Raw genomic sequence first — 25952 nt, forward strand, 5'->3', positions numbered from 1 at the left:
TGATCAAACAGAACCAAATAGAATACGAAATAATCATGTTATTTTATACTCCGTACTTCGTGTTTGTTTATGATGATCTAACACGAGAAAGTCATAGCTCTTACTACTTACTTCATTTATTTTTTAAAACTTTATTTTTTAAAACTCGCAACGTTTCGACTTTTTACACATTCACATATTTTAGTTAGTGATTTATAGGTAAGATAAAATATAGTCATGTTAGATTTTGTTGCATTGGTCTCGTATCAATATGTACTTTCAAAATATAAACTTTTTATAATTTTGGCTTAAAGAAAATTAAATATATTAACGGATGAAAGTTGTACATTGACATACGTGAAAGTGACTAACGTTGCAAGTAAAAACAAATGGAAGAAGTAGCTCGTGTTTAAAGTAGATCAGTGTGACCCTTTTGTTGAAAGTCTTAGTAAAGGTTCTCAGTTTTCACTAGATAAGTCATAAGTACCGACACATATTGCAGTCGCCTCAATAAAAATTAGTGCTTATTGATGTCAATGGAGTTATTTATTAGACCCTATTTTTATGAATTTTATTTGGATGAACTGAACTGAATTGAATTGAAATGAATAAAGCTGAACTGAATGAAGCTGAACTGAACTGAACTGAATAAAACAGCAATTAAGTACAAAAGAACATGTCCTCCGTTAATATACTATAGAGTATTAATAAAGCACTGATTAGTGATTAATAGTTTAGTACCATTACAAATTGCATCATAAATAAACGTAAGCCACTAAGCCACTATCGGCTGAGCAACCCGCCCTCACGCCCCTCAGATTGACAACACAACCTCAAAGAGTTGCGAGTTTACGACAAGGACTCGTAAAGAGATGAGAGAATCCAAGCAAGTGTACGTTGTACAAAAACGAACCACTCACATGAAAATTTACGAATCTAACCTTTATATTCGATGAAGCACAAAAGTGGCCCCACCTCACTCTCTTCCCATTGGCTATCACAATTAACTTTCCTTTTTGGAACCTCCCTCAGGCCTCAGGAGTCAGGACCCTCACTCACTCTCTCCCTCCCAACAAAAGTACGGAGTAAGTTCAACTTTTGATTTTCCCCCAACTTTTCCTTCCCACTTCTTCACCAAAATAACCAAAAAAAACTCCCAAAAAATTGAAAAAAAGTAAAAAATCCCCATTAACAATTCCTAGGGTTCTTTTCCCCAATTCAATTGAAGCCTAAATCAATAGCAACAAAGAGAGGATTTTTCTCAACTTCACTTGCAAAAATTTGTTTGAGGTAGGTTTTACACTTTTACTGCTACATTTTTCTGAAAATTTACCTCAAAATTTCACTTGGCTAGTGTTTATTTTTGTTTAATTTCTCTCATTTGGAGCAAAGGTTGTATCTTTGCCCAATTTAGCAGCATATTTCATCTGAGTTTATTCCAATTTGACGCAAAAGGGTGAAAATTTGGCACAAATTATGATCTGGGTATTGTCAGAAATCAGGAATTTATAGATGGATACTTGAGAAATCACTGTAATTAAGGGGATGATTATGGTTTAGGGTAATGCCCCATTTGTCAAAATGTCATCTTTTTCAACTGACACAACGCCGCAATCTCCACCACTGCTTCTACCACCGCCGCCACCAACTCCTTCTGGTGGTGGTGGTAAAATTAACCCGTTAATATTGTTCATCATAATTATATTAGCAGTAATTTTCTTCATATCTGGCATCCTTCATTTATTAGTTAGATTTCTTGCAAGACAAAGATCTTCATCTTCTTCCTCAACCTTTTCCCAATCAAATAGATACCCCGAAAACCTGTCAAGTTCTGATGCATTTCAAAGGCAATTACAGCAGCTTTTCCAACTCCATGATTCAGGGTTAGACCAAGCTTTCATTGATGCACTGCCTGTGTTCCAATACAAAGAAATCGTGGGGTTAAAAGAGCCATTTGATTGTGCAGTTTGTTTGTGTGAGTTTTCTGAGCAGGACAAACTAAGATTACTACCATTGTGTAGTCATGCCTTTCATATTGATTGTATTGACACATGGTTGTTATCCAATTCAACTTGTCCACTATGTAGGGGTGCTCTCTACACCCCCGGGTTCGCCATCGAAAACCCGGTATTCGATTTTGATGATTCAAGGGATGAGGAGAAGGCGGTCGAGGTTGAGATTGTGAGTGAGAAGAGGAGGGTGTTTCCTGTTAGACTTGGCAAGTTTAAAAGCACAAGTGGTGGTACTAATCATAGCAATAATGAAGTAGCAATCGCAGTCCAAGAACACAAAGAACTCGAAAAAATGGATGTGGGTGAAACAAGTAGTAGCAATTTAGATGCAAGGAGGTGTTTCTCAATGGGTTCATACCAATATGTGGTTGCTGATTCAGTTTTACAAGTTGCATTATGTCCAAATAAACCTTCAAATGATGGTGATGAATTGAAGACTAACAAGGGTAAAAGTGGTCAAAATGGTAATTTTGGGGTTGCTAATAGTAATAATATTGGGGATGCTGAAGCTAGAAAGATTAATATTGGGAGTAAAACTGAGAGTCTATCAGTTTCAAAGATTTGGTTATGGTCTAAAAAGGGCAAATTTGCCAATTCCACAAATACAGATTTTAGTGGTTTTCCTGTTGATATGAATTTGCCTTGGACTCATAAAGGTCAAGCTACATGATGAAGGTATTCCCTACTTTTTTTTTCTTCTTTTTTTGAACTTTTATCATTTTACCTTTGACCCACCCACATACTAAAGGTCCCAGATTAGGCTAATGGCAGTGTAACTTTATCTTTTGATGAAGCTTTTTTGAGGGAGGAAGTTGTCTCATTGTCACAACCCTTCATAATCGAATGATATTCTAATTCTCTATTATTAGAATTAATTGTTGCATTGTTGTCACTCCTCATAACAGAATGATAAAAGTAAATCTTACTCTATGTATGACTGTCAATTCGGGATAGTATTATGCTTCTATTTTGCTTTGTCTGTGTCTTTTTGGCGCGATGGTGAAGTGTCTACTTGCTATCCGCTAGGTCACACACTCGATCCCTGTTTGGAACTTCCTAGACCCTGCGCTAAATGGCGGGAAGCCTTGTGCACTAGGTACGATCTTTTATGGCTTTTTGGTGAAATTTGAAGTGTTCAAACTATGAAGTCATTTGAATTGGTATTTTCTGGATTTGTCTTGCTCGAACTTTAATTAAAATTTGACTAAATCTTAGATACATCAACCACTCGTGAACTAGATATTCAACTAAGCACTAAAAGCTAAAACCCCACCTCATACAATATGTCATTAGAATTAAAATATATGTGATCACAATTAGTTGGCATACTTATACTTAACCTTATTACTCTGTTTTGAGCTGTTGAAGGTACAAAGTTCTTAAGATTCCTTGTATAAACAAGTTATGTTAAACTACTTTTTTTGTCTTTGGTGTGTTAATGCAATGTTTAATGTCATTAGAGGAATGTTAGGTTATCGATATGTTATTGTAAGATTGTGGATTATTTAGTTTAAGTTGGTCATGTCTCTTGTCATCTGTGATCCTTGCCGTTTACACCTCTGTCCGGATATAATAGTCATGTAAATTAGGATTGGATGTCCGTATAAGTTACCTTTATGACCCAAGCTATCGAGTTGAGTGTAGGAATGGTTTTTGCATGGAAATGATAATCTTTTTGGTAAGATTGTCATATTTTTGATTTTTGATCTTTGATTATATGGAGTGAGGAGTTGTCATAATTATTCATGGACAGCCATAACGTTGTACCCAAGTGCGGTGATTGGTGTTTTAACGTTGGTGGTTATGAACCACTGAAATCGTAATAGTTGCTTATGAAGTTGTAGGCAGGAAAATGGGTAACCATTAACCAACCTTACGAAGAACTTACACTCAAAGTCCTAGTTGTCGTTTGGTAGGACGTAGGAACTAGGAAGTATCATTCCCATGGAGATTCGCCAAATTTGAAATTTACCTCCTTCGAAAAGTTTTACTTGACCTTAGGTAATCAACTTCCTCCATCGACTAGGATATATTTGTAGATTAATTCGAGTTTCTAGTTACAAAAGTTGCTAAATCCAGATGAAGAGGGCCTACAAGCAGAAATCTGAAACACTTCTCCTGATCCAAAAGTAAATGTATGTCAATTTGGTGAATGAAACAAAGATGAGCTTACTGCTCAAGTTAGACTGACTGACTGATAGACTGAGTATAGTCTGGTTGTTGAGATTGGGGTCTAGTAATTTGTTGTTATGTAACACCCTTCGATTCAGTTGACCTGTGACTTTATTTTTATCCTCTTGCACACTATTTTTCAGACATATCCTGTCAATTGGCCCAACACTCTTGAGTAAATAGTATGAGTACGAGTGTACGACTATTATTTTTGTTGCAATATGACATGTGATTTCCAATGAAACGGATTATTCAAATCTGGTTCCGTTTCGGTTATTCAAGCTGCCGGTTGAGTTACATATATACTCATTGATTTTGTTCAGGTTCATGTTCATGTTCATGTTCATGTTCATGTTCATGTTCATGTTCATGTTCATGTTCATGTTCATTTAACTAATCACGTAATATTATCCTTTATGTATATGTTTGGTTCTGATCGAGTTTAGTTTAGTTAGGGCAAAAATGAAGTTGATATAATTTTAGGTAAAGTTCAAGTATAAGTCGGATGATTTGAACTGGATACTAGATACAATCATACAAGTCATACCAGTGTACAAGTATGATCTATGTGAAGTACCAAAGTGGGAACCATAAACGGGTCCTACAGTGAGTTTCAAACTTTCAATAATCAGTATGAACATATTAATTGAGGCTAACTCTTTTGGACAAAAGGAAAGCAAAAAATAATGAATAATCCGCTTTTTTAAAACTCAATAGAAACACGGTAGGTCCTTTTCATAATGGTGTGAGGGTGAGACAAAGGTAATTAACTACCATGACAAGTGTGCACATTTTAAAAAAGCACGATAAGGCACGACATGACCTCCCATGACAAAGGGAGTAAATGGAGTGAACTCAAATTTAAGCACGGCACGACATGGCACGAAGGCATACGGGCTTTGGCCATGCCTTGACCACCATTTGGAATTTTCTAAACATGTGGGTTTAGCTTGGGCGTTGCCTATTCAAGCCAAGGAAGACATCCTTGACACGAAACATGGCCCGACACGACCTTTGTTCATCTTTTGACTATTTTCTATCGGACTGTCTGACCCTCAACTTTAACTTTTTACCGTGTTAGACGGCAACGGAGTAAAACGAGGTCTCTGGTTATTTAAAATAATAAAAGTATTTTCAACATTTTTCAAGATAGTTGAGAATTTATTACCATTTTTGTCCACGGAACAATTAAATTCTAACCAAACTGTGTTCTTCAAGATACATAGACCAGCTACTTAATTAACCGTGATAATCAAGTTATAGGTAACATGCATCTTACTTGAATTAGCTTGTAGTGGTTGGACTGTATCTATATTTACAAAGATTCACATTAATCACATATTTTTTTAACACTAAGATAATCTTATTATATTATTATACTATATTCTATTTTTTTATATGAATATGAAATCAGTTTATCTCTAAGTTTCTCCTCAAAATAATAATAACATATCTAAACTTGTCAGTTGTTGCTTGTACGGTTGTGCCTTGCTTCTTAACTATTTTGGCCTCTTGTATTTGTTGCTTCCCAAATAATTTGTTTGAAATTTAAGTTAGTTAATAAAAACAAACAAACCCTTATCTTTTGTAAGACTAAAAAACATGCTACATTTAACTTATGTATTCACAAAGACAAGAACACAAGTATATGAGCTTGAGCAGTCTGTTTTATTTTCAAATTGTAATGAAGACCACATTATTGTCTTTCAAATTGTACATTCATGTAAGAAGCTGAGTGAAGTGAATTAGGGGTTTTGGGTGCAATTTCTTGGAGTAAAAGATACAGTCTTTCTTTTAAGATCAAACTCCACCTCAAAGTTAACCTGAGCAATATTCCCTAAAATCATAGGGTCATCATCTCCTTCTGAAGGCACAATTGAAAAGCAAACAGATTTACTAAACTCTATGAAAAAGTTAGAGTCAACTAACAAAACATCACCCCCATTAAGCTTAAAATTAATATGAAACGCAATTTTAAGCCCCGTCTTCTTATCAAAGCAAAGCTTAAACCCTGGTAATGGATTCTCCATGGGTTCTTCTGGTATGAGCGCTTTCACTATTGACTCAAGACGCGAGTAAGTATCCGGGTCTAAGTATGTTAGTGTTGAGCCACTGTCAATGACAAGATCTTTATTCACCTCCACTTCCTGGTGTCCTATACTTATGGCCTTTAAGTTTACTGAGTAGTAAGTAGGGTTATCTTGGTTTACTAAAGGGGTTACAACAGCTGGTTTTGACACAGTTGTAGAAGGGCTGTTTCCTAGTGTTAGTCTACTTGTGTAGTTTGAGGTGGTAGGTGTTAAGCAGTATGAGAATTTGTTTGAGATTGTTGGGCCTAGCTGAGAAACCAACGACAAAGGCCCACCGCCAAGGCCCACTAATCCTCCGGCGTTGTTGTCGAAACCTCCGTCTTGCACTAACCCACACCCGAACACACAAGAGGTGTTGGTGTTGGTTGAATCAAGGGTTAGCAAGTCTGTCCCCATAATCCCTGCACTCATAGTTGATCCATTCCCATATGCATAGAAATATTCACAGTCAGTTCCTGTATCATCATCACACTGCATGTTGGGATCATTTGAACAAAATGTCGAGTTACAAGGGAGTGTTTTAAATGAGCTAGATTTTTTAGGGTCAAACATTTCTGTGGTTTGAGAGTAGCAAACATCACAAGCCTTGCATTGAACCCATATGAGATCACTACCAGTGTCTGCAATTGCATAGAGATCCACAGGTGGGTTGCCTATCACCATTTTAACGAGGTAATCCCCGTCACTTGGGATTATATCTGTATCAAAGTAGTTACTTTTAAGGTTGTTAATGTGGCGGATGTGCCTTGTAGCAGAGTGATGTGCTAACCTTTGGAAGCGTTCTTCAAGTGTCATGGCAGAGTTGTATAGCGGAGACATGGGAGAGTACCGGTGTATAAGATTAATAGTGTAGCCGTCATTTTGGGTTTCACCTTGTAGGTGATGGAAGGATAATGTTAAGAGGAAGTAGATTAGTATAATATGCATGTTGAGCAGTGGTAAAAGGTAGGATTAGTATTATTTAACCCGGCATTTTAGCTGCATTTTATAGAACCTAAATAAACCGATTTTTCTTATTTAATAAAAATAATAATTCTGCTTGAAGTTTGTTAAAGGTTGCCTAGGCTGGTACATTCAATAATCATGAAGTTCAATATAGCATAAATTTAGCCAGCAACTTGGAAATACTGTTGACATTCCCTAAAAGCTGCTCTTCCAATGCACACAATCTTCTTGTGGAAACTAAAACAAGCTTAATTTGGTCAAGTTTGTTTTGGTGATCATGCTTGTGCCTGTTATTTTGGCTCTTTTTCTGCTCAATATTACTTCTGCAATGCTTTTGATGCTAGGAAAACGAACCTACTGGGCGTTCGAACTTCACACAGTAGATTTTAACCAGTTAATCTTAACTGATACTGTATGCTAAGCTACATTCATGTTTAGGCTTAAGTTTGTTACAATGTTGATTATGAAATTAAGTTTTTAATCAATATTATTTTTTACAATAAAACTATGATAACATAGCACCGCCTTTCTTGGTTGGACAGATTTTTCGAATTCCCTCGCTAGCTAATTCCACTGCTTTTATATATTATAGAGATACTGTTTACTTCATTCCCTGTCTTACAGTAGGAGTATTACCTACAAGTTTCAAAATCTCTGAATTCACAGTAACTGTTACCGAGTATCATTTTTTCATCCATATTTTACATTTAGTTGTAGTAATAGATGCCAAATAGGATGTTAAGATATGCTTGAGTGAGCATGCTTGTTCAAAAGCAGCAAAGTGGCACTAGGAATTTAGGAAACTGCAGCAAAGGATTTGCTGAGAAGTAGAGTTAAAATGACTGCCATACCAATATAGTAGGTTACTGAACTCGCGTTTAGCTGGTTTCGGATTGATCCTTTGGTTTATGTGTGGTCGGTCTCTTATACTATATAAGTCTATATGGAAATTAAGGCAACTTTAACATGCTTATACAGTGATCACTTCAGTTCAGTTGAAAACTCCATTTAGAATTTTAACATAACTTTGTTGCTGAACTCTCCTTTCAACTTCAAGGGTTGCCCCAGTTCTGCATTTGCCAGTGGGGCCATACATGACATGAAGGGGACATATTTTTCCTCCGAAACTCCATTATACAATTTACAACTCAAGTTAGATATTACAAGAAGTTCTAAGTCACTCTTGCATACCAAAAATGGAATAAAGACTCCGAAAAATATGTCTGTTGCTGTAACATCAACTACCTGGTGCTGTTATACAGTTATATTTTGATGTACCCCTGAGAAAATAGAGGCAAAAGTTCTGAGTTTGTAAAGAGAGGGCAATATTTAAAATATATCGACTGATCGAAGGCTGAACACGGAAAAAAATTGGTTGGGGAGGAAAGGTTCACCAAGAAGAAGATTTGAACCTACACTATGAACCCACAGGTGATTAGTTTCACAGTGAACTAATGTTGCCTTGGGTTTTAGTTTCTAAGAATCAATCAGCAGAACTTTCACCTGATTATTGTGCGGAAGTAAGCGATTAAGATGACTGATAGTAGTAATATAATATAGATTATTAATCACAACTCTGTTTATATGCAGAAAATTACTACAATGGATGACTTTCAGCTAAGCATCATATTATTTAAAAAAGAAACCAGAAACTCGATCTTGAAAGGGAGTCATTCTGTGCTAGCTACTCTACTGGGAACAGTCTCTAGGAGAAAAGCTGACTGTCTTGCTTAGAAGATCAAACCCGACCTCAAGGTTGACTTGAGCCATATTCCCAAGGACCATAGGATCACCATCTGTAGGCGACTTAACAATTCCCAAGCAAAGGTAATTGTCGACTACAAAGAAGATATTGTTCGCCTTCAGTACCAAGTCACCTCCGTTAAGATGAAATACTATGTCAGGAGGAGTTAAAAACTCTGTATTTGTATCATAGCACAAAACAGGCTCTGCCAAAGGATTATCAGAAACTGGCATTGCTCCTATGACACCGTTCACCATGACTTCGAGGTTATTGAAGATGCTCGGGTCTAGGTAAGTAAGTGTTGTACCAGTGTCTATCATGATTTCCCTGTCCATGTTCAAGCTCATTTGCCCGATGCTAATTCCCATTAATTCGAGGTTATATAAGGTTGAAGAATCTCTGGTAACTAAAGCAGTAGTCACACATCCATTTCCTGATGCATCCTCAAAAACTCCTCCAAATCTCAGCCTACTTGCACTTTGTGAGTCAGCACAAGCTAAGCAGTAGGAGAATTTGTAAGAAATTGAGGGACCTAGTTGGGAGACGAGCGAAACGGGCCCACTTCCTAGTCCTAAAACGCCGGCTGAGTCAGTATCGAAAACCCCTGCTTGCTGATATCCACACCCGAAAGCAATGGAAGGGAAGGCAGCACATTGATCATATCCGTTCATTGAAGTGAAGGAAAATGTGTCAGTTCCCATGACTCCTCCAGTAACAGTTGTTGCATTCCCATAAGTATACCAATACCTACACAAATTCTCATTTTGGTAACAGTTTAGGTGTGTTTTATCAAGATTAGAGCAATGTCCTGTATCACAAGGAAGGTTCATGTAGGTTCTAGAAGATTCAGGGTCGAAATTGGTAGTGTTTTGCTGGTAGCAAAGGGCACAACGTCTGCACTGAAACCATGTGAGGTCAGTTCCTGTCACTACAGCTGCCACCAGCTGCACTGGTGGAGTACCAACAGAGATTTGCATGAGGTAATCTCCGTCGTTAGGAATTAAATTAGTATTAACTACTCCTATGTTGCTTTGCTGCCATTTGATTTGTCGATGCCTTGAAGCCGAGGAAAGGACTAATCGGTGGTAGACTTCTTTGGGAGACATGGAGGAGTTGTAGAATGGAGATTTTGGAGAGTAACGGTGGAATATGTTGATGGAAAAGCCGTCATTAGGATGAGTTTTAGCTTCAATTAGCCATGGATGATGTAAGTATACGTATGTGAGTATTGTAAGGAAGTAAAGAAGAAGGATAGACATGTTGACAAGATTAGTTCCTAAGAATAGTAAGGATAGTCAACACAAATGTTTAATTAGGATCTATTTATAGAAGTTTATACTAATTAATACTCCCATTAGTCAAACTATTCCTTGATATTAATCTATTATATTAACAGATAGTATAAATTCAGCTACAAACTTGGAAAACTCAAATTCCATTGTCTTGTAGATGGCCTTTGGGTAATGCATGCACTTGACATGATTATTGGTGGCGGTTCATATTACTTCCTTCTAGCCTAGTATGAGACAATCTTACACTAGTTTAGGCGGAATTAAAGTAGGGCCATAAGCCCATGTTGATTTTTTTTAAGGGCCACTTCTGGCCCAATCTAGCCCATGAGATCTAGACATCCAGTGCTTGGTACAATCTGCTGGAGCAAAGGAAACCTTCTTTGAATGTAAATCATAACCAACCTCAAAATTAACTTGCGCAATATTTCCAAAGACAGGGGTACCTTCTATAGAAGACATTGCCAAACATGTTAAACCTTGACCTATAAGTGTCATGAAGGTGTTAATTTCCTTTAACACAATATCAGCCCCTTTGAAATGGAACACTACATCAGGAGCATTAAGGCTGCTACGGCCAGTCGATTGTGATGGTTGTGTCTCATAGCAAAGGTCGTATAATTGCAACGGATCAGGCACCGGAGTTAGCATAATCGCGGTACTCAAAGCAGTCTTAACGCCTTCATAGATGGTAAGTGGTAGGTACGTTAAGGTGGTACCAGAGTCGATGATTATGTCTTGGCCTACAGGGACTGAGGAATTGTTATCCCCTATGCTAATGCCATTGAGTGTAAGGTAGTAAAATGTTGAATGATGTCCTGTTGTTAAGGGCGTTGATACTACTTTTGGGCTCGTTACATGAGCCCCAAAGGTTAGTTTGCTAGGGACCCCGGAAGCTAGGGGTGCCAAGCAGTAGGAGAATTTGTAGTTAATGTATGCACCAAGTTGCGAGACTAGGGACAATGAGCCCGCCCCTAGTCCAACGACCCCTTCTCCTTGGATGCCAACTTGGCCTCGCTGGTAAAACCCACACCCAAAAATAATGGTGGACGGTTGACTTGGTGAAGGTAAGCTAATGGTTTCCTTGGCTAGGACGCCGACACTTTGTGTTCCATCTCCATATAGAGCCTCATAGAAACATGATGATGATGATGATGATGATGATGATGATGATGATGATGATGATGATGATGATGATGATGATGAGCTCTTGTTGGTGTTATTAGGGAGGCAACCTTGAATAATGTGTGGATAGTTGCAAGAAGGAGAAGTACAAGGGATTGGATGAAACGAGGAGGATTTCTTTGGTATAAAGGGTTGAGATTTTGTTTGAATGCAAGTGTTACAAGGTGAACATTGTACCCATATGAGGTCGCTCCCAGTATCTGCCACGGCTATGATTTCAACCTTTGGGGTGCCAATGGCGAGTTTTATGAGGTAATCCCCACCATTAGGGATTAAATACGAGGAGGAGGAGGATGGGTGAATGTTATTGTGGTGGCCGCGTGAGGTTGAGCGTAAGGGTGCTCTCCTTGGGTGCTCTTGTGGTGTTATGGTGGGATTGTAGTAGGGAGAGAGTGGTGAGTCGCGGTGGATGAGATGAACCGTGAAGACGCGGCCATTAGAAGATATTAGGTGATCATGTATGGATTTAACCGAGAGTGAATTAGTTAGTTCTAAGGATGAAGATGATACTAACAAGAGTATGAGGACAGTGACCAAACTCATCATGCATGTTGGTTATTGTCAAAATATTGTTTGAGTGGACAACAACAATACTAATACTAGTGTAATAGTGGTGCATCCGTGAATGTTTAAGCAAAGGTTAGTGAGTTGTGACCTGTGCATCGTGCAACCAAGCATAATGGATTTATGCATTGGCTAACCACCAACCCACGTTATAGGATAGAATAAGGCAAACATTTTTTTTTTTTTGGCATAAGAGTAAGATTAGCGCTAGTCTGAGCAATAGTTTGAGCAATAATCTTTTTGAGTATTAACCTAAGACCTCCCATTTAAGTGGAAGAGTATGACAAAAGTCTGAGCACGAGTCTTGGAATTTCAAGACTCTACTTAAGACGTTTAAACAGTAAATTCAATCTTAATTATTATTATTTTTTCTTTTTTATTTTATTATTTTCTTAAGTTTGAGTAGTCTTGAATGAGTACGAGGGGTGAAGTGGAAAAATTAAGTAAGTCTGAAAGTCTCAACAAGAATCTGAGAAATTGAAAATAAATAAAAATTAATAAAAAGATGATGTGGAAGTCTTAGCTTATACTAGCGCTTATCTTGCTCTAATAAGTCGGGAAGAGGTTAAGTTATTACTTCCTCCGGACTTATGCATATCAGAATCCGGCCCAGTACTAGGATGACAAGGAGATTGATAAAGAAACACATAGTGAACAACTCTATTACCCTCTCTACGAACATAACTCCGCACCGCTCTAGCCCACCACCGGGTCCAATATATCAGATGTTATCACGGATAAGCCGCACAAAACCACTTCACCTTAATTATCACGCACAATAATAGGTTCAACAAGAAAACCGCAGCATCATGATTCATGGCTGCTAAATGCTAATGGCCTAATGCTAACAAATTTATTTTGAAAAGTAAGAGTAAGGCTAAAACTATTAAATCAACAAACGTGAATTTGTTTGAAAGGATTTAATATTATTTTATGGTTCACTCATTTTAAATATATTATCTGTCAATAGTTTATTGACTCTTAGGTGTCAACAGTGACATATATATCCCCTCAAACAAAAACAAAAAAAAACACTAGCCGATTCTCTGTATAGGCTCCGTTCTATTAGATTTCTTTTTCATATTGCCACGTACATTCTCTGTAATAAAACACTTACATTAGTACGACACTACGGAGCATGTATTGTACTCCATAGTGAAGTACTCCGTATATAATATGACAAAAGTCGGAAGATCCTTACATGCATCTAGATGCACATATATATATAGAGGTAATAATAATAATAATACATATAAGAACAATTTTTTTATTCATTTGTATATTCTGAAATAAGTACAAGCAAAATGCATTTGAGTGTACCATGCGTGTTAATTTGATGGACTAGAAAATGGGCCTGGTTCGTTGCTGTAACCCAATTATTAATTGAAGTTCTTTTTATTCAAAAAAAAGGGGCCTGGAGCCCTGGACAACCCAATAACAATTTGTACAATCAAATGCTTGCTCACTCAAATTTGGGGATGATGAAATGTTTTGTGGACCAAATAAAAAATGGGAAATGTTCAATTTTTTTTAGAATATTTTTTCAAAGTATGTAAAAAGGAGAAAAATATTAGGAACCCTTCCTCATGACTCACGAGGAGAATTCCATCTTAAATGGAACATATATACGACCAAGCTATAAACATACATCATTCATTTATATAGGACTATAGGAGTAGGAAAGCTTAATATGGGTATTAGTATTATAGTAGTCTGTGTGAATGTGCGATGCACGGTTTACAAACCATAATATTCCCAAGTTTGGCTAGTTGTTGGTGCAGTCAGCTGGAGCAAAAGAAACTTGGTTAGCTTGTAAATCATAGCCAACTTGGAAGTTAACTTGAGCAATATTCCCAAATATATAAGGACCACTGTTGGTAGCCAACATTGCCAAGCAGATAATGTCTTCCTCAATTTGCCTAAAAGTGTTTATAGCTTTCAACACAACATCAGCTCCTTCAAACTGGAACACAACATCTGGAGGGCTAAACTCCCCACCCGACGACAACGACGACGACAACGACGACGACGAACTTGTGCTGTAACAAAGGTCGTAACCTTGACTCGGGCTAGGTACCGGGTTAAGTCCGATAGCACTCACCAAAGAAGCCTTAACATCGTCATAAACACTAGTTGGAAGAAAAGTAAGAGTTGTACCAGAGTCAATTATGACGTCTAGACCCACCTGAACTAGGACCGGATTATTTGTATCCTCAACTCGAATGGCATCGAGAGTTAGAGTATAGAATGTAGGAGATAATTCAGAAGTGGTAAAGGGTGTGGACACTATTCCAGAACCTGTTACATCGGCTCCAAAGGTTAACTTGCTATCCACCCCAGAAGACAAGGGAGCCAAACAATAGGAGAACTTGTAATTGATGTTTGAACCGAGTTGCGAGATCAAGGAAGCTGGGCCTGTACCCATTCCAACGATCCCTTCTCCTCGTCTGCCAAGGCTGCCTTGTTGGTCTACCCCACAACCGAAAACCGTGGAAGAAAGACTAATTGATCGATGAGGTACTATCATCGTCATGATTAGGAGAAAGTAAGGTAATGGTTTCGGTGGCTAGGATACCATTAGTTTGTGTTCCATCTCCATAGCCATTCTGATAAATACACATACACGGCGATGACGACGACGACAACGACTCCTCATTATTGTTGTTATCATTATTACTGGAAGAACAACCACTTTGAAGATCACTTAAGTTGCAAGATGGAGAAGTGCAAGGGATTATCTGAAAGGTGGAAGACTTGGATGGGTCGAAGGGTGGAGATGGTTGTGGGATGCAGCTAGTACAGGGTAAACATTGGACCCATATAAGGTCACTTCCTGTGTCAGCAACAGCTATGAATTCCACAGGTGGGGTGCCTAGGGATATTTGTACTAGGTAATCCCCCACCATTTGGGATTAATAAAGAAGACAGTTTAACATCATTTGTGGACAAGTCATCAATATTATGGCCATGAGAGATTGAGCCTAAGGGCGCTCTCATTAGCCGCTCTTTTGGTGTCATGGATGAGTTGTAGTAAGGAGAAAGTGGTGAATCACGATGGATTAGATTCACCTTGAACACTTTATTTGAACTATTAGGTAACTTTCGAGCCTCAACTGAGATCGAATTAGGGAGTTCTAAGAATGAGGAGGATGCTAGCATAAGTATAATTAGGAGGATATAATTAGGCAAAGTATAAACATCCATGTTGTTTATTGCCATGAAAATGTACGTGTTTGTGCTTATGGCTAACAAGAGTGATTTGCATGGGTAGCATATTATGGGCTTATATATAATCCATATATGTCTAATGATCCTTGTTAAGGAATATACATGGAACAACGTACTAAACGAATAAAAGTTGATTTGTTAACGCTATGCGTAGTCAAGGTCTTTGTCTTCTTGCAAACAGTGGCTTACAATTCACATAGAAATTCTTGATGAGTTAAGCAATTTGTTTGTAATTGAGACGACCAAGACTTTATCCAGAATTATTACGGTGATTAGTCTAAAGACAATTCCGTTGCCTAGTATAGTACTAGTATGCATACAATCAGTGTAGTTTATTGTAGATTCAAATGGTAATTATTAACGATGTGCGCGTGATCGATCGAAACAACGAAATTATGAGATGATAGCTAGACAGATCTTTGAGTGTTTTGTATTCAAAACAGTACATCGATTTAAGTCCTTACGTGCAAATCGGTGTTTTCTATTTTTTTTTTTTTAATTTATTTTTTATGCAAACGTTTTTTACTTCTCTCTAAGAGGTTTTCCACGTTAAATCTTGGTATTTTCTTGATTGTTCTATGTTATTTCCTTTTATTATTTCACATTATAATTATATTGTGGATTACACAATTTGTGAGTCTCTAATCCTTACAATCAGGCGCTCTTAGTCATAGAAGACTCGTGTTAGGGTAAGTCTGGAGAATTGCGATGGTTCGATCCATCAAGAAAACGCGGTAATTAATTAGACACTAGCTAGTGTGGATGGCCAGTAACGTTTAACGGCGGGGTTTAAATACTATCCATATCGATCTAACGATCTTTTTTAAGGAAAACACAAGTATACAACGTACTATATATTACCTCTGTTTTATAAAAATCTTTACGGTTACTGATTGCACAAATATTAAAATAAAAGTAGATAAATTGGTTGAATATAATAAAATATGGATAAAATAAGAGAAATGTGTGTAAAAATGTGGGTGGGTGTAAGATAAATATGAGTAAAGTAAGAGAAAGTGAGTAGAAAATTGTAAATATTGTGGGGTAAAAAGGGTAAGGTAGTAAATTTTCATGTCTAATAATAGAATAAAACAAAGTGCAAATAACATTATAAAATGAAATAAAACGGAAAGTGTAAAGATTATTTTAAAACGGATGTATTAAGTTACAAAAGTTGACTAGTTGACTACGCCTAGTCAAAGTCTTTGTTTTCTTGCAATTGATATGGAAATTGTTGAGTTAAGCAACTTCGTGGTAATTCCGACCACTGTTACGGTCATCGATCGAAAGACAAGTCAATCGCATAGTATGCATGCAATTTGTGTAGTTTTATTTAGGATTCAAACATTAGTTTGGTAATGATTTGATCCAAACAACAAAGTTATTACCACTCGTATACAATTGATAATTAAAGATATCAATGATTAATAAGTTGAATTGGAGAATGTGGAAAAAGAAACATACAAATAATTAAGAAGAATAACGAAATCCGGGAAATACGTACATTGCCTCGATCCGAGGATGTAAATTTACCATTTTCGCTTGAATCCTTTCTCATTAGCCTGTAATATTTAGGTCTCCGCTTACAATGTACTGAGAATATCATGTGAGTATCATCCACATCAGCAGCAGTCACATGCATTTTTGTGCATTGTAGTATAGCTTTTATTAGCTTTGTCTTTTTCTGATTTTGTATTGATCCTAGGAAGATATCCTAGCCGTTATTTTGTTGATTTGTACATCTATTCCTAGGTTAGAATAGTGAGCTCATGTATATAAGGGAAAGAGGAGAAGGGGCGCAGCTTTGTAACACAAAATACACAGAATAACAGAAAGAAAGGAAACTGGTTCTAATTGAACCAAGAAAACCAAAACCAGAGTCTTTGTTTTTCTACATGGTATCAGAGCAAGGTTGAAAGATCTTGCGTAAAGGAAGAAATACAAAGGCTCACACAACCAAAAACCTAGCAAAGCTTCAAGCTTTTTCGAATTCAAAACTGAAAACATGTCTGAAACAAACTCAAACACAAACACAAACCTTAACCCTTACAAAGATCCTCTTTTTATTGCTGTAAATGAAAGTGCAGCAACACCTCTGGGAAGCATTCTTCTTGATGGAAACAATTTTGTTAACTGGAACAGGAGCATTAAGATTGCTCTTGGTGCAAAGAACAAGCTTGCCTTTCTGGAAGGAAAGCATCCTAAGCCTTCTGAAGGACCAGATGAAGTGCAGAAGTGGACTAGGTGTGACTATATGGTGAGGTCATGGCTGTTGGCTACCATGAAACCTGATATTAATTGCAGGGAGCTTGGTGGGTATGCCATCAACCAAAAGGCTATGGGAGGAAATAGTTGAGAGATATGGACAGACAAATGCCCCTCAACTGTATGAGCTGAAGAAGGATTTGTGGTTCCTAGAGCAGAACAATCTGAGTGTAAGTGAGTATTACTGCAAGCTGAAAGATCTGTGGGATCAAATTGCAGAACTTGAGGACATACCTGAATGTTCATGTGGAGCATTAGCTGGATGCAGTTGCAGCATTGTGAAGAAACTACTGGAAATGGAATCCACAAACAAGTTGATGAAATTTCTCATGGGACTAAACCCTGGTTATGACCAAATGAAAACCAATTTTATGGGTATGGATCCTCTCCTACCTGTGAACAAGGTTTACAACTTGGTGATGCAGGTTGAAAAACAGAAGTAAATCTCTGGTGAGCTTAGTCTTGGCCCTGAGACAAGTGCATTGGCTGTGAACAGACAGGGCCAAAGCTTAGGACCATTGCTGAGTTTTGACAAAAGGGAATACAAGAGGAAGCAGAGGGAGAAATGGGAGAAGGAAACAAAGACATGTGACCATTGTGGGATGAAGGGCCACTTGAAGGAAGAATGTTTCAAGTTGGTGGGATATCCAGACTGGTTCAAGAACAACCCTAAGGGAAAAGGAACTGGGAGACAAGTTGCAAATGTTTCAAGGGAAGAAGAAATGCTGACTGGAGACAATCTCTTGGATGTGCTATTTCACCAAGCAGAAGGTACTGGTACCAAGCATGATAACAATTTCATTTCTTCTGTTGTACAGGAAGTTATGAGAGCTCTGGGGGAGAAACATAACACAGGAAGTACCAGCCAGAGCAACTTTGCAGGTAAAGAAGTTTTGGTTTTGTCCAGTGATGCAAGTGCTCATAACAATTATTGCTCAAATACATGGCTCATAGATTCTGGTGCTAGTGACCACATGACTGGAAATCTAAAGATTTTGAAAAATTTAAAGAGTTTAGATAAACATATAAGAGTGGGGTTACCTGATGGGAGTGTAAAAACTGTGAAAGAAATGGGTAGTGTGGTGCTGAATGAGAAGGTGACACTTGATGATGTTCTGTATGTGAATGATTTCAAACACAACTTGCTTTCTGTCAGCAAGCTTCTAAAGAAAAGTAACTTATCTCTGTTGTTTGATAAATATGGATGCTCTCTTCAGGGCCTTTCCACTAATGAGAGGATGATACTTGGGAGGAATGAGCATGACTTGTACAAGCTCATCCTAGAAGAGAGGAAGTCTAAAGGAGAAGAAATTGGGAAGCAAAAGGGATGCATGACAGCAGAAGAAAGGAAACATAGAGACACAAGAAGTTGTAATAAAGTAGAAAATCTTGACTTAATTCATGCTAGACTTGGTCATGTATCCATTTCCAAGATGAAACACTTATCTTTTTGCAAATGTGATGAACTTAAGAGTTATTTCTGTGACACCTGTTCTCTTGCTAAACACCACAGGCTACCTTTTGTGCCAAGTAAATCTATTGCTAATGATATTTTTGATCTGATTCATGTTGATCTTTGGGGTCCATACAGGGCAAAGAATATTACAGGGGCAACTTATTTTCTAACTAAAGTAGATGACTATAGTAGAGTTACTTGGACTCATCTGTTGTCTAATAAAGAACAAGTGAAGGGAATTCTGAGCAATTTTCTAGCTCATGTGGAAAATCAGTTTAGCACTAAAGTTAAAATGTTGAGGAGTGATAATGGAACTGAAATCTTTCAAAATGAATGTGGAAAGATTCTTGCAGATAGAGGCATCATACACCAGAGGAGTGTGCAAGGTGTTCCTCAACAGAATGCTAGAGTGGAAAGGAAGCACAGGTTCTTGCTTGAAACAGCAAGGGCTTTGAAATTACATGCAGGTCTCCCAAGCTACTTGTGGGGAGAATGTATTCTTGCTGCTACACACTTGATAAACCTACTACCTAGTGCAGTGATTAACTGGGATACTCCATATAAGAGAATGATGAAGAAGGAGGCCAGCTATGATCATTTGAGGGTGATAGAAAGTCTGTGTTATGCAAGCCCACACAAGAAACCAGGAGACAAGTTTGCTGCAAGAGGGATAAGGTGTGTGATGATTGGATATCCATATTGTCAAAAGGGATATAAAGTGTTGGACCTGGAGAATAGGAAAATATTTGTCAGCAGAGATGCTGTTTTTAAAGAAAACATATTTCCCTTTCTTTTAAAGAAGGGGGAGCACAATTTCATAACTTCTCTTAGGGAGAATATTGCAGAAACTGGAAATGAGAATGATGAGTTTGCTGATGTGTTATTAGAAGTGATTGAGCAAGAAACAGACCAGATCCACACTCAAGAAGAAGAAAATAGAGATACAGATGCAGAGACAAATGAAGAAGAAAATGGTCAGCCTATTCTGATAAACAATGAGCAAAACACAGAGGGAAACTTGAGAAAATCCTCAAGAGAAGGAACATTACCAGGTAAGTTCAAGGACTTCATACTTGACTTACCTGGTAGGAGAAGGGAGTTACATTCAACCAACATGATTGTTGCAAGACTGGTGGATTCAGAATACTATTCTGAAGAGTACTTGGCTTCTTTGAACAATGTATTGAGCATAAAAGAGGCAGCTCACTATGGAGAAGCCTGTAAAGATGAAGGATGGGTTGATGCAATGCAAGAGGAATTGAAAGCACTTGAGGAGAATGACACATGGGAGATGACTGACTTACCAGAGGGAAAGAAGGCCATTGATTCAAAATGTGTGTACAAGATCAAATTTCTTCAAGAAGGAGACATTGATAGACTGAAGGCCAGATTAGTAGCAAGAGGAGACAAACAGATTGAAGGGAAGGATTACAAAAACACTTTTTCACCAGTGGCAAAGTTCACCACTGTAAGAACTTTGATTGCTCTTGCCACTGCTCTCAACTGGAAGATTCACCAACTGTATATCAACAATGCTTTTCTGCATGGTTACCTGGATGAAGAAGTTTATATGAAGCCACCCAAGGGATACAAAGGAGGAAAGGAGGGACAAGTGTGTAGACTGAAAAGGAGTCTATATGGTTTAAAACAAGCCTCAAGACAATGGAACTTAGAGCTGACTAAGTTCTTTCTTGAACATGGGTACACACAGTCCAAAAGAGATTATTCCATATTTTCTAAGGTTGTGAATGATAAAGAAACTATTGTTCTTATATATGTAGATGATCGTTTGATCACTGGAAATGGCGTGGTTGAAGTTAGAAGTTTGAAAGAATGGTTGGACAAAGCTTTCACTGTGAAAGATCTTGGAGAAATAAGATACTTTCTTGGAATTGAAGTTGCAAGAAACTCCAAGGGTACAATGCTGAATCAAAGAAAGTTCATCCTTGATATTCTGAGATCAACCGGGACAGAAGATTGTAAGCCCACAAAGTTTCCATTCCCTAAAGGAATCAAATTGTCCACTGAACATGGTGAGTTACTGGAGGATGCTGAAGTATATAGAAGGATAATTGGAAATTGTTATATCTGAACTTGACTAGGCCAGACATCTCTTATAGTGTCCAACAGCTTTGTCAGTTCATGCATGAGCCAAGAAAACCACATTTACAAGCTGCAATTCATGTGATCAAGTACTTGGCAGGTACCATGGATTGGGGATTATATTATCCTGCAAACTCTGAGATCAAACTAACAGATTACTGTGATTCAGACTGGGGGAGTTGTGCATTTAGTGCCAAGTCACTAACTGGATATTGTGTATTCTTGGGAGACTCCTTGGTGTCTTGGAAAACAAAGAAGCAAAAAACTATTCAAAATCCTCTACAGAAGCAGAGTATAGGTGTATGTATCATACCACCAGTGAAATTGTCTGGTTAAGTGGAGTGTTGGAGGATCTTGGGTTCAATGTTCCTAAACCCATTGATCTTTTCTGTGATAACAAGTCAGCCATTCACTTGGCTCATAATCCAGTTTTCCATGAGAGAACCAAACACTTGAATGTGGACTGTCATTATGTGAGAGACCATTTACAGGATGGAACTCTTAATGTTCTTCATGTCAAATCCTTCTTACAACTTGCAGACTTGATGACCAAGTCTCTCAGTACAATCATCTATCTTTCAAGTTGGGCATTGTCTCCTCAGCTCCAACTTGAGGGAGGGGTATTGAGAATATCATGTGAGTATCATCCACATCAGCAGCAGTCACATGCATTTTTGTGCATTGTAGTATAGCTTTTATTAGCTTTGTCTTTTTCTGATTTTGTATTGATCCTAGGAAGATATCCTAGCCGTTATTTTGTTGATTTGTACAGCTATTCCTATGTTAGAATAGTGAGCTCATGTATATAAGGGAAAGAGGAGAAGGGGCGCAGCTTTGTAACACACAATACACAGAATAACAGAAAGAAAGGAAACTGATTCTAATTGAACCAAGAAAACTAAAACCAGAGTCTTTGCTTTTCTACACAATGTTTATCGTATACCAAGTTTCTGTGCATTTCCCTATCAAGATCTAGGCTTCTTTTCTTTGTATTTCACATCTCTTGGTATCTTTACGCTCTTCATTTATAGCCATACAATAATACACCCAAAAAATCCTTGGCCCAGCAGCCGAGAATGAGTCACAGGACAACAAGGGGATTCAAACCTTTAACCTAGATGTTGTTACTCCTCTTATATATTACGTAGTACATACGTAGTATGATTTTAAGGTGAACCCTCTTTGATCTTGTGAAAGAGATTATCCTTCATCCTGACCTAGGCTTATACAAAGTATGTAATCCCCCGTAAATTTATAAATTTTATTAATATATTTTAACGTATATTATTTATATTTAAATAAGAATTTATGAATTTTGAAAATAAATATATAATTAACGTATATTTATTTATTACATTTTAATATTTTCAACGATTTATGAAATTAAAATAATTTAAGAATTCGATGTTGAAAAGTTTTTTTTTTGAATTACGAAAACACGGTTGAATTTAGAAAACAATCATAAGCGGTGTTGAATTCAAATACTAAAACCCAAATCCTAATCCTAGCCCACATGGAAAAAGCCCAAAGAAAATTACCCAAAACTCTTACCCTTTTCACTTCACGTGAACCAGAAAAAAAAAAAAAAAGGGTTCCAAACCCTGCTCTTCAACTTCACGTGGACTCTCATTGCACCGCCGCACCAGCCACCGCCGCCGTCAACCACAGTGTTGTTCCTCCTCGATCCGACGGTCGGTATTTCTCATTCTCCTTCGCTTGTTCTTTCATTCTCTTTTTAGTTTTATCCCTCCTCACTCGTCATTCTGTTTGATGAGACAACAACCACCACCACCTGGTCACCGCGGTTGCGCCACCCCCCTTTCCGCGCCGCTGAGACGCCGCCATGCTTGCTGCGCCGCACCACCACGCTGCCACCAGCGCACCTCCGTGTGCAACCCTGCCGCCCAGCCACGCCTCCAGTCGTGCCCTCGTCCGCCGGAAGCCTCCCTCTCCCCTCCTTAATTCTTGGCGAAGAATTCTCTCTAGGCGACTTTTGAAAGTGTTAAAGTGGCCTATTAGTTTGTTTACACAAGGTACGTACATACCTGTGTGCTTGGAATGTGTGTTAATTGTGGAAACCATGTTGAATTGTTGATAAACTTGGTTATGTTGATGTTGTTGATGAACTTAGTCAGGTTGAAATTGCATGTTTAATACTGTTGGATGAACATATTGAACTTATATTGCATTTTGAGGATTATAACATGTTAGTATGGATGATTGATGCAAACATGTTTGATTGGGAACACTAGATTACTTAGTATATAATTCAGATCAGTTGATTGTTGTTCCCTTTTAGCTTTTCACTACTTTATGAGGGCCGAGGACCTCATTTAGTAAGTTGAAACCTTATACCCATATACAGGGTTGATCAGTATTAAAGGAAGGATTGGAGTTAATTGGAATGAGTCTTGTTTGATGCCTTTGTGATCACTTACTTAATTCCAAGATAAAAACAGTTGTAAATAAATGTGGATTGTATGCCTTATGTGATTGTTGAGTCATAACAGGGTGTCAATTTGTAAATCATGTAAAGTGAAACTGAGTAGCAATAGCTTTAGACTGTGCACGTCTAAAGTGACGGACAAACAGGAGTTGAGGTTCATGGTGGTAGCCCATGGCCTTTAATTCGGACCGGATTGATCACCGTGTCCTATTTTTATTCAAACGTTCCTCGATATCGCAGGTCACTGAGGTTACGGAGTCGCGCCCGTACCTCGTCTTCCTTAGTGAAGCCTCTAGCTAGAAAACTCGGTCCATTGTCTATTTCAACTAAAATAATATTATTGTTATTAAAGTCCAGTCTAGCCTAGTCTAGTTAAGTATGGTCGTCAAATTATCATGTTTTGTCTGCCCTTGTTTATGTTCATTAGTATCATGTTAGGGTTGTTCGTTAATAGTATCATGTTAGGATTATTATTTTTTTAGTATGTAGTACTCAGCTTTGTTGATTACGTGCTTTGTTTGTGCATGTTGATCATGGCTATGCCTTATTGATCCTGTGATGACCCAATCTTGGTGAGCAGTCTCTAGGGATCAATAAGCATCGTCCATTACAGGTGTGAAGGTGATGCATCACGGGGTTCGGGATTGAAGGCTGTGTAGTTATTAAATTGTTTTGTTTTAAGTTTGATGTTGAATTTGTTTGGCCTGTTTTAAAGAGACTCGAACTTTGTTTTAATTAATTACGTTGACTTTGTTTTGTCGGTTGGTTTTAGATTTTATTCCGTAGTTGACTTATTTAAATTATTAAAGTTAGTTATTATGTTTTCCGCTGCAAAATTCTGAATAAGCCGATACGTTTTCACACGGGCGATAATGCCTTGATAATTCTCTACGTTTTATATAAAAAGGTTATTTTAGAAAAGAGGGAATTGTCGGGGTGTTACAAAGTGGTATCTAGAAGCTAAGGTTTTACTTTAATAAAATTTTAGGCGCCTAACTATCTAGTTATTTAAAATAAATTTCTTAAACATCGAGTTTCTACGTATTATAATGTTCAAAAAAATTGGTACTTTTATTTGGGGGGCCGATTTCCTTTTATCTTGTTTGAAAGTATATGATATTTCTTATTTAAGTTCGAAATCAAATTATTATTCAAGTTAAAGTGATACTTTCGACATTTTTATTTTTCTTATTATTTATTATTCAAAAAAAAAAATAATGAGTACACTTTTTAAAGGAGTTCAATTTTTTTTAAGTTGTTTCAAGAGTTAGAATTCGTTGTTTAGGAAATATAATTTTTTTTCGAATTAATAACTTTATTTTCGAATTTATTCGCTACGCATTTCCTTAATTTATTTTACTTTATTTATTTTATATTTTTATTTATGTTATTATTCTATGTTATAATTTTCTTATATTATCGTCCTTTTACTTTGTTATTTAAATTATTTCAATGCTTTAGTTTATGAGAGATGGGTAGTATAAGAAGGGCATATAAGATAGAATTATATGTGCATTAGTAGCTAGTCAATGATAAGAAGTTGATTGTTATGAACGTTCGTGTACTAATTGTTTAAGTGTTACATTTAAATGTGCATAAAGAATTGTTTGCTTCCACCAAACTTATTGCATTATTGAACTTTGTTTATAATTTGGTTGGAAAATCGTTAGTGAGACATGGAATTGTTTATTTCAGGAATAAAATGTTTCTTTCCAAGTACACCAACATAGGATCCTTCGAGAAACTTGATATAGAGACCCCTGACATTTACGTGAAGAAAATTGTGTTTGGATGTGAATATCATGCTAAAGTTCAAGGGCAACCTATCTTAATGAGAAAGGATACCATAGCAGCCACTATCATGAATTGCTTACCTAACAAATTTCCATACTTAGAACTCAAGGAAAATTTTAAAGACATGCATTCTGATAATGGAACTCCAAACCTGGCTAAATATGGAACTTGGGATGGTAGATGGAAATATGATTCAGAAATTCTGACCACCATTATTGAAGCGGCAGAAAGTGGGTTTAGAGACGGTAAAATCGTAGGGAGTCATGTTGGGGATTCAGTTACAGAAGAACCTATGGGAATAAGTGTAAATAATGACCTAGAGGAAAATGATGTAGCTGTGGAGAATGAGAATGTAGGTGTTGAGGCAGAGAATCCTAACCTAGTGGCCCATGAGCCAACCATTGAAATTTCTAGTGATTCAGATGCAGATCTCGAAAGTAAGCAGGAGGTGGCAAATGAGCCTAATCAAGATGAAGATATGGAAGAAGATGAAGACCCTGAGGAAGAGTTTGATGATTTTGAGATCTAAATTTCACTGCGCAAGTTTCAGGAGCAATGGATAGGCAAGAGGCCACAAATATTTTGAAGTCATAAATAGTTAATTTAACTCTTTTATGTTTTAGAGAATAAGTAGCGAAGCTACAATAGTTTAAAGTTAAAGTTTATTGAAGTTTGAAATG

General features: G+C 37.3%; 4 protein-coding genes and 1 pseudogene across 6 annotated transcripts; 1 reads left to right on the top strand and 4 right to left on the bottom strand.

Annotated features, from left to right (window-relative positions):
• The first annotated feature begins 998 nt into the window (after positions 1-998).
• Positions 999-24075, top strand: LOC110782915 (RING-H2 finger protein ATL46). Of its 3 annotated transcripts, none has more exons than XR_008918857.1 (3): positions 999-2666; positions 3018-3087; positions 24059-24075. XR_008918857.1 is itself a non-coding variant. In XM_021987176.2 (2 exons), the coding sequence occupies exon 1, from the start codon at positions 1561-1563 to the stop codon at positions 2659-2661; it is 1101 nt and encodes a 366-aa protein (XP_021842868.1). In that variant the 5' UTR covers positions 999-1560; the 3' UTR covers positions 2662-2666; positions 8789-10305. The 3 variants fall into 3 exon arrangements, 1 of the variants encoding a protein (XP_021842868.1); XR_002531992.2 differs by lacking the exon at positions 24059-24075 and adding an exon at positions 8789-10305; XM_021987176.2 differs by lacking the exons at positions 3018-3087; positions 24059-24075 and adding an exon at positions 8789-10305.
• LOC110782853 (aspartic proteinase CDR1-like) lies at positions 5813-7222 on the bottom strand. Its single transcript, XM_021987100.2, has one exon. The coding sequence runs from the start codon at positions 7178-7180 to the stop codon at positions 5909-5911; it is 1272 nt and encodes a 423-aa protein (XP_021842792.2). The 5' UTR covers positions 7181-7222; the 3' UTR covers positions 5813-5908.
• Positions 8740-10317, bottom strand: LOC110782914 (probable aspartic protease At2g35615). The gene has a single exon (XM_021987175.2). It carries the CDS (start codon positions 10199-10201, stop codon positions 8888-8890), a length of 1314 nt encoding a protein of 437 aa, XP_021842867.2. The 5' UTR covers positions 10202-10317; the 3' UTR covers positions 8740-8887.
• LOC110782913 (aspartic proteinase CDR1) lies at positions 10354-11999 on the bottom strand. The gene has a single exon (XM_021987174.2). The coding sequence runs from the start codon at positions 11960-11962 to the stop codon at positions 10529-10531; it is 1434 nt and encodes a 477-aa protein (XP_021842866.2). The 5' UTR covers positions 11963-11999; the 3' UTR covers positions 10354-10528.
• On the bottom strand, positions 13491-15242 carry LOC110782812 (aspartic proteinase CDR1-like; annotated as a pseudogene).
• Positions 24076-25952: the final 1877 nt, after the last annotated feature.

Source organism: Spinacia oleracea, chromosome 1 (genome assembly GCF_020520425.1).
Source record: "Spinacia oleracea cultivar Varoflay chromosome 1, BTI_SOV_V1, whole genome shotgun sequence".
Lineage (NCBI taxonomy): Eukaryota > Viridiplantae > Streptophyta > Magnoliopsida > Caryophyllales > Amaranthaceae > Spinacia > Spinacia oleracea.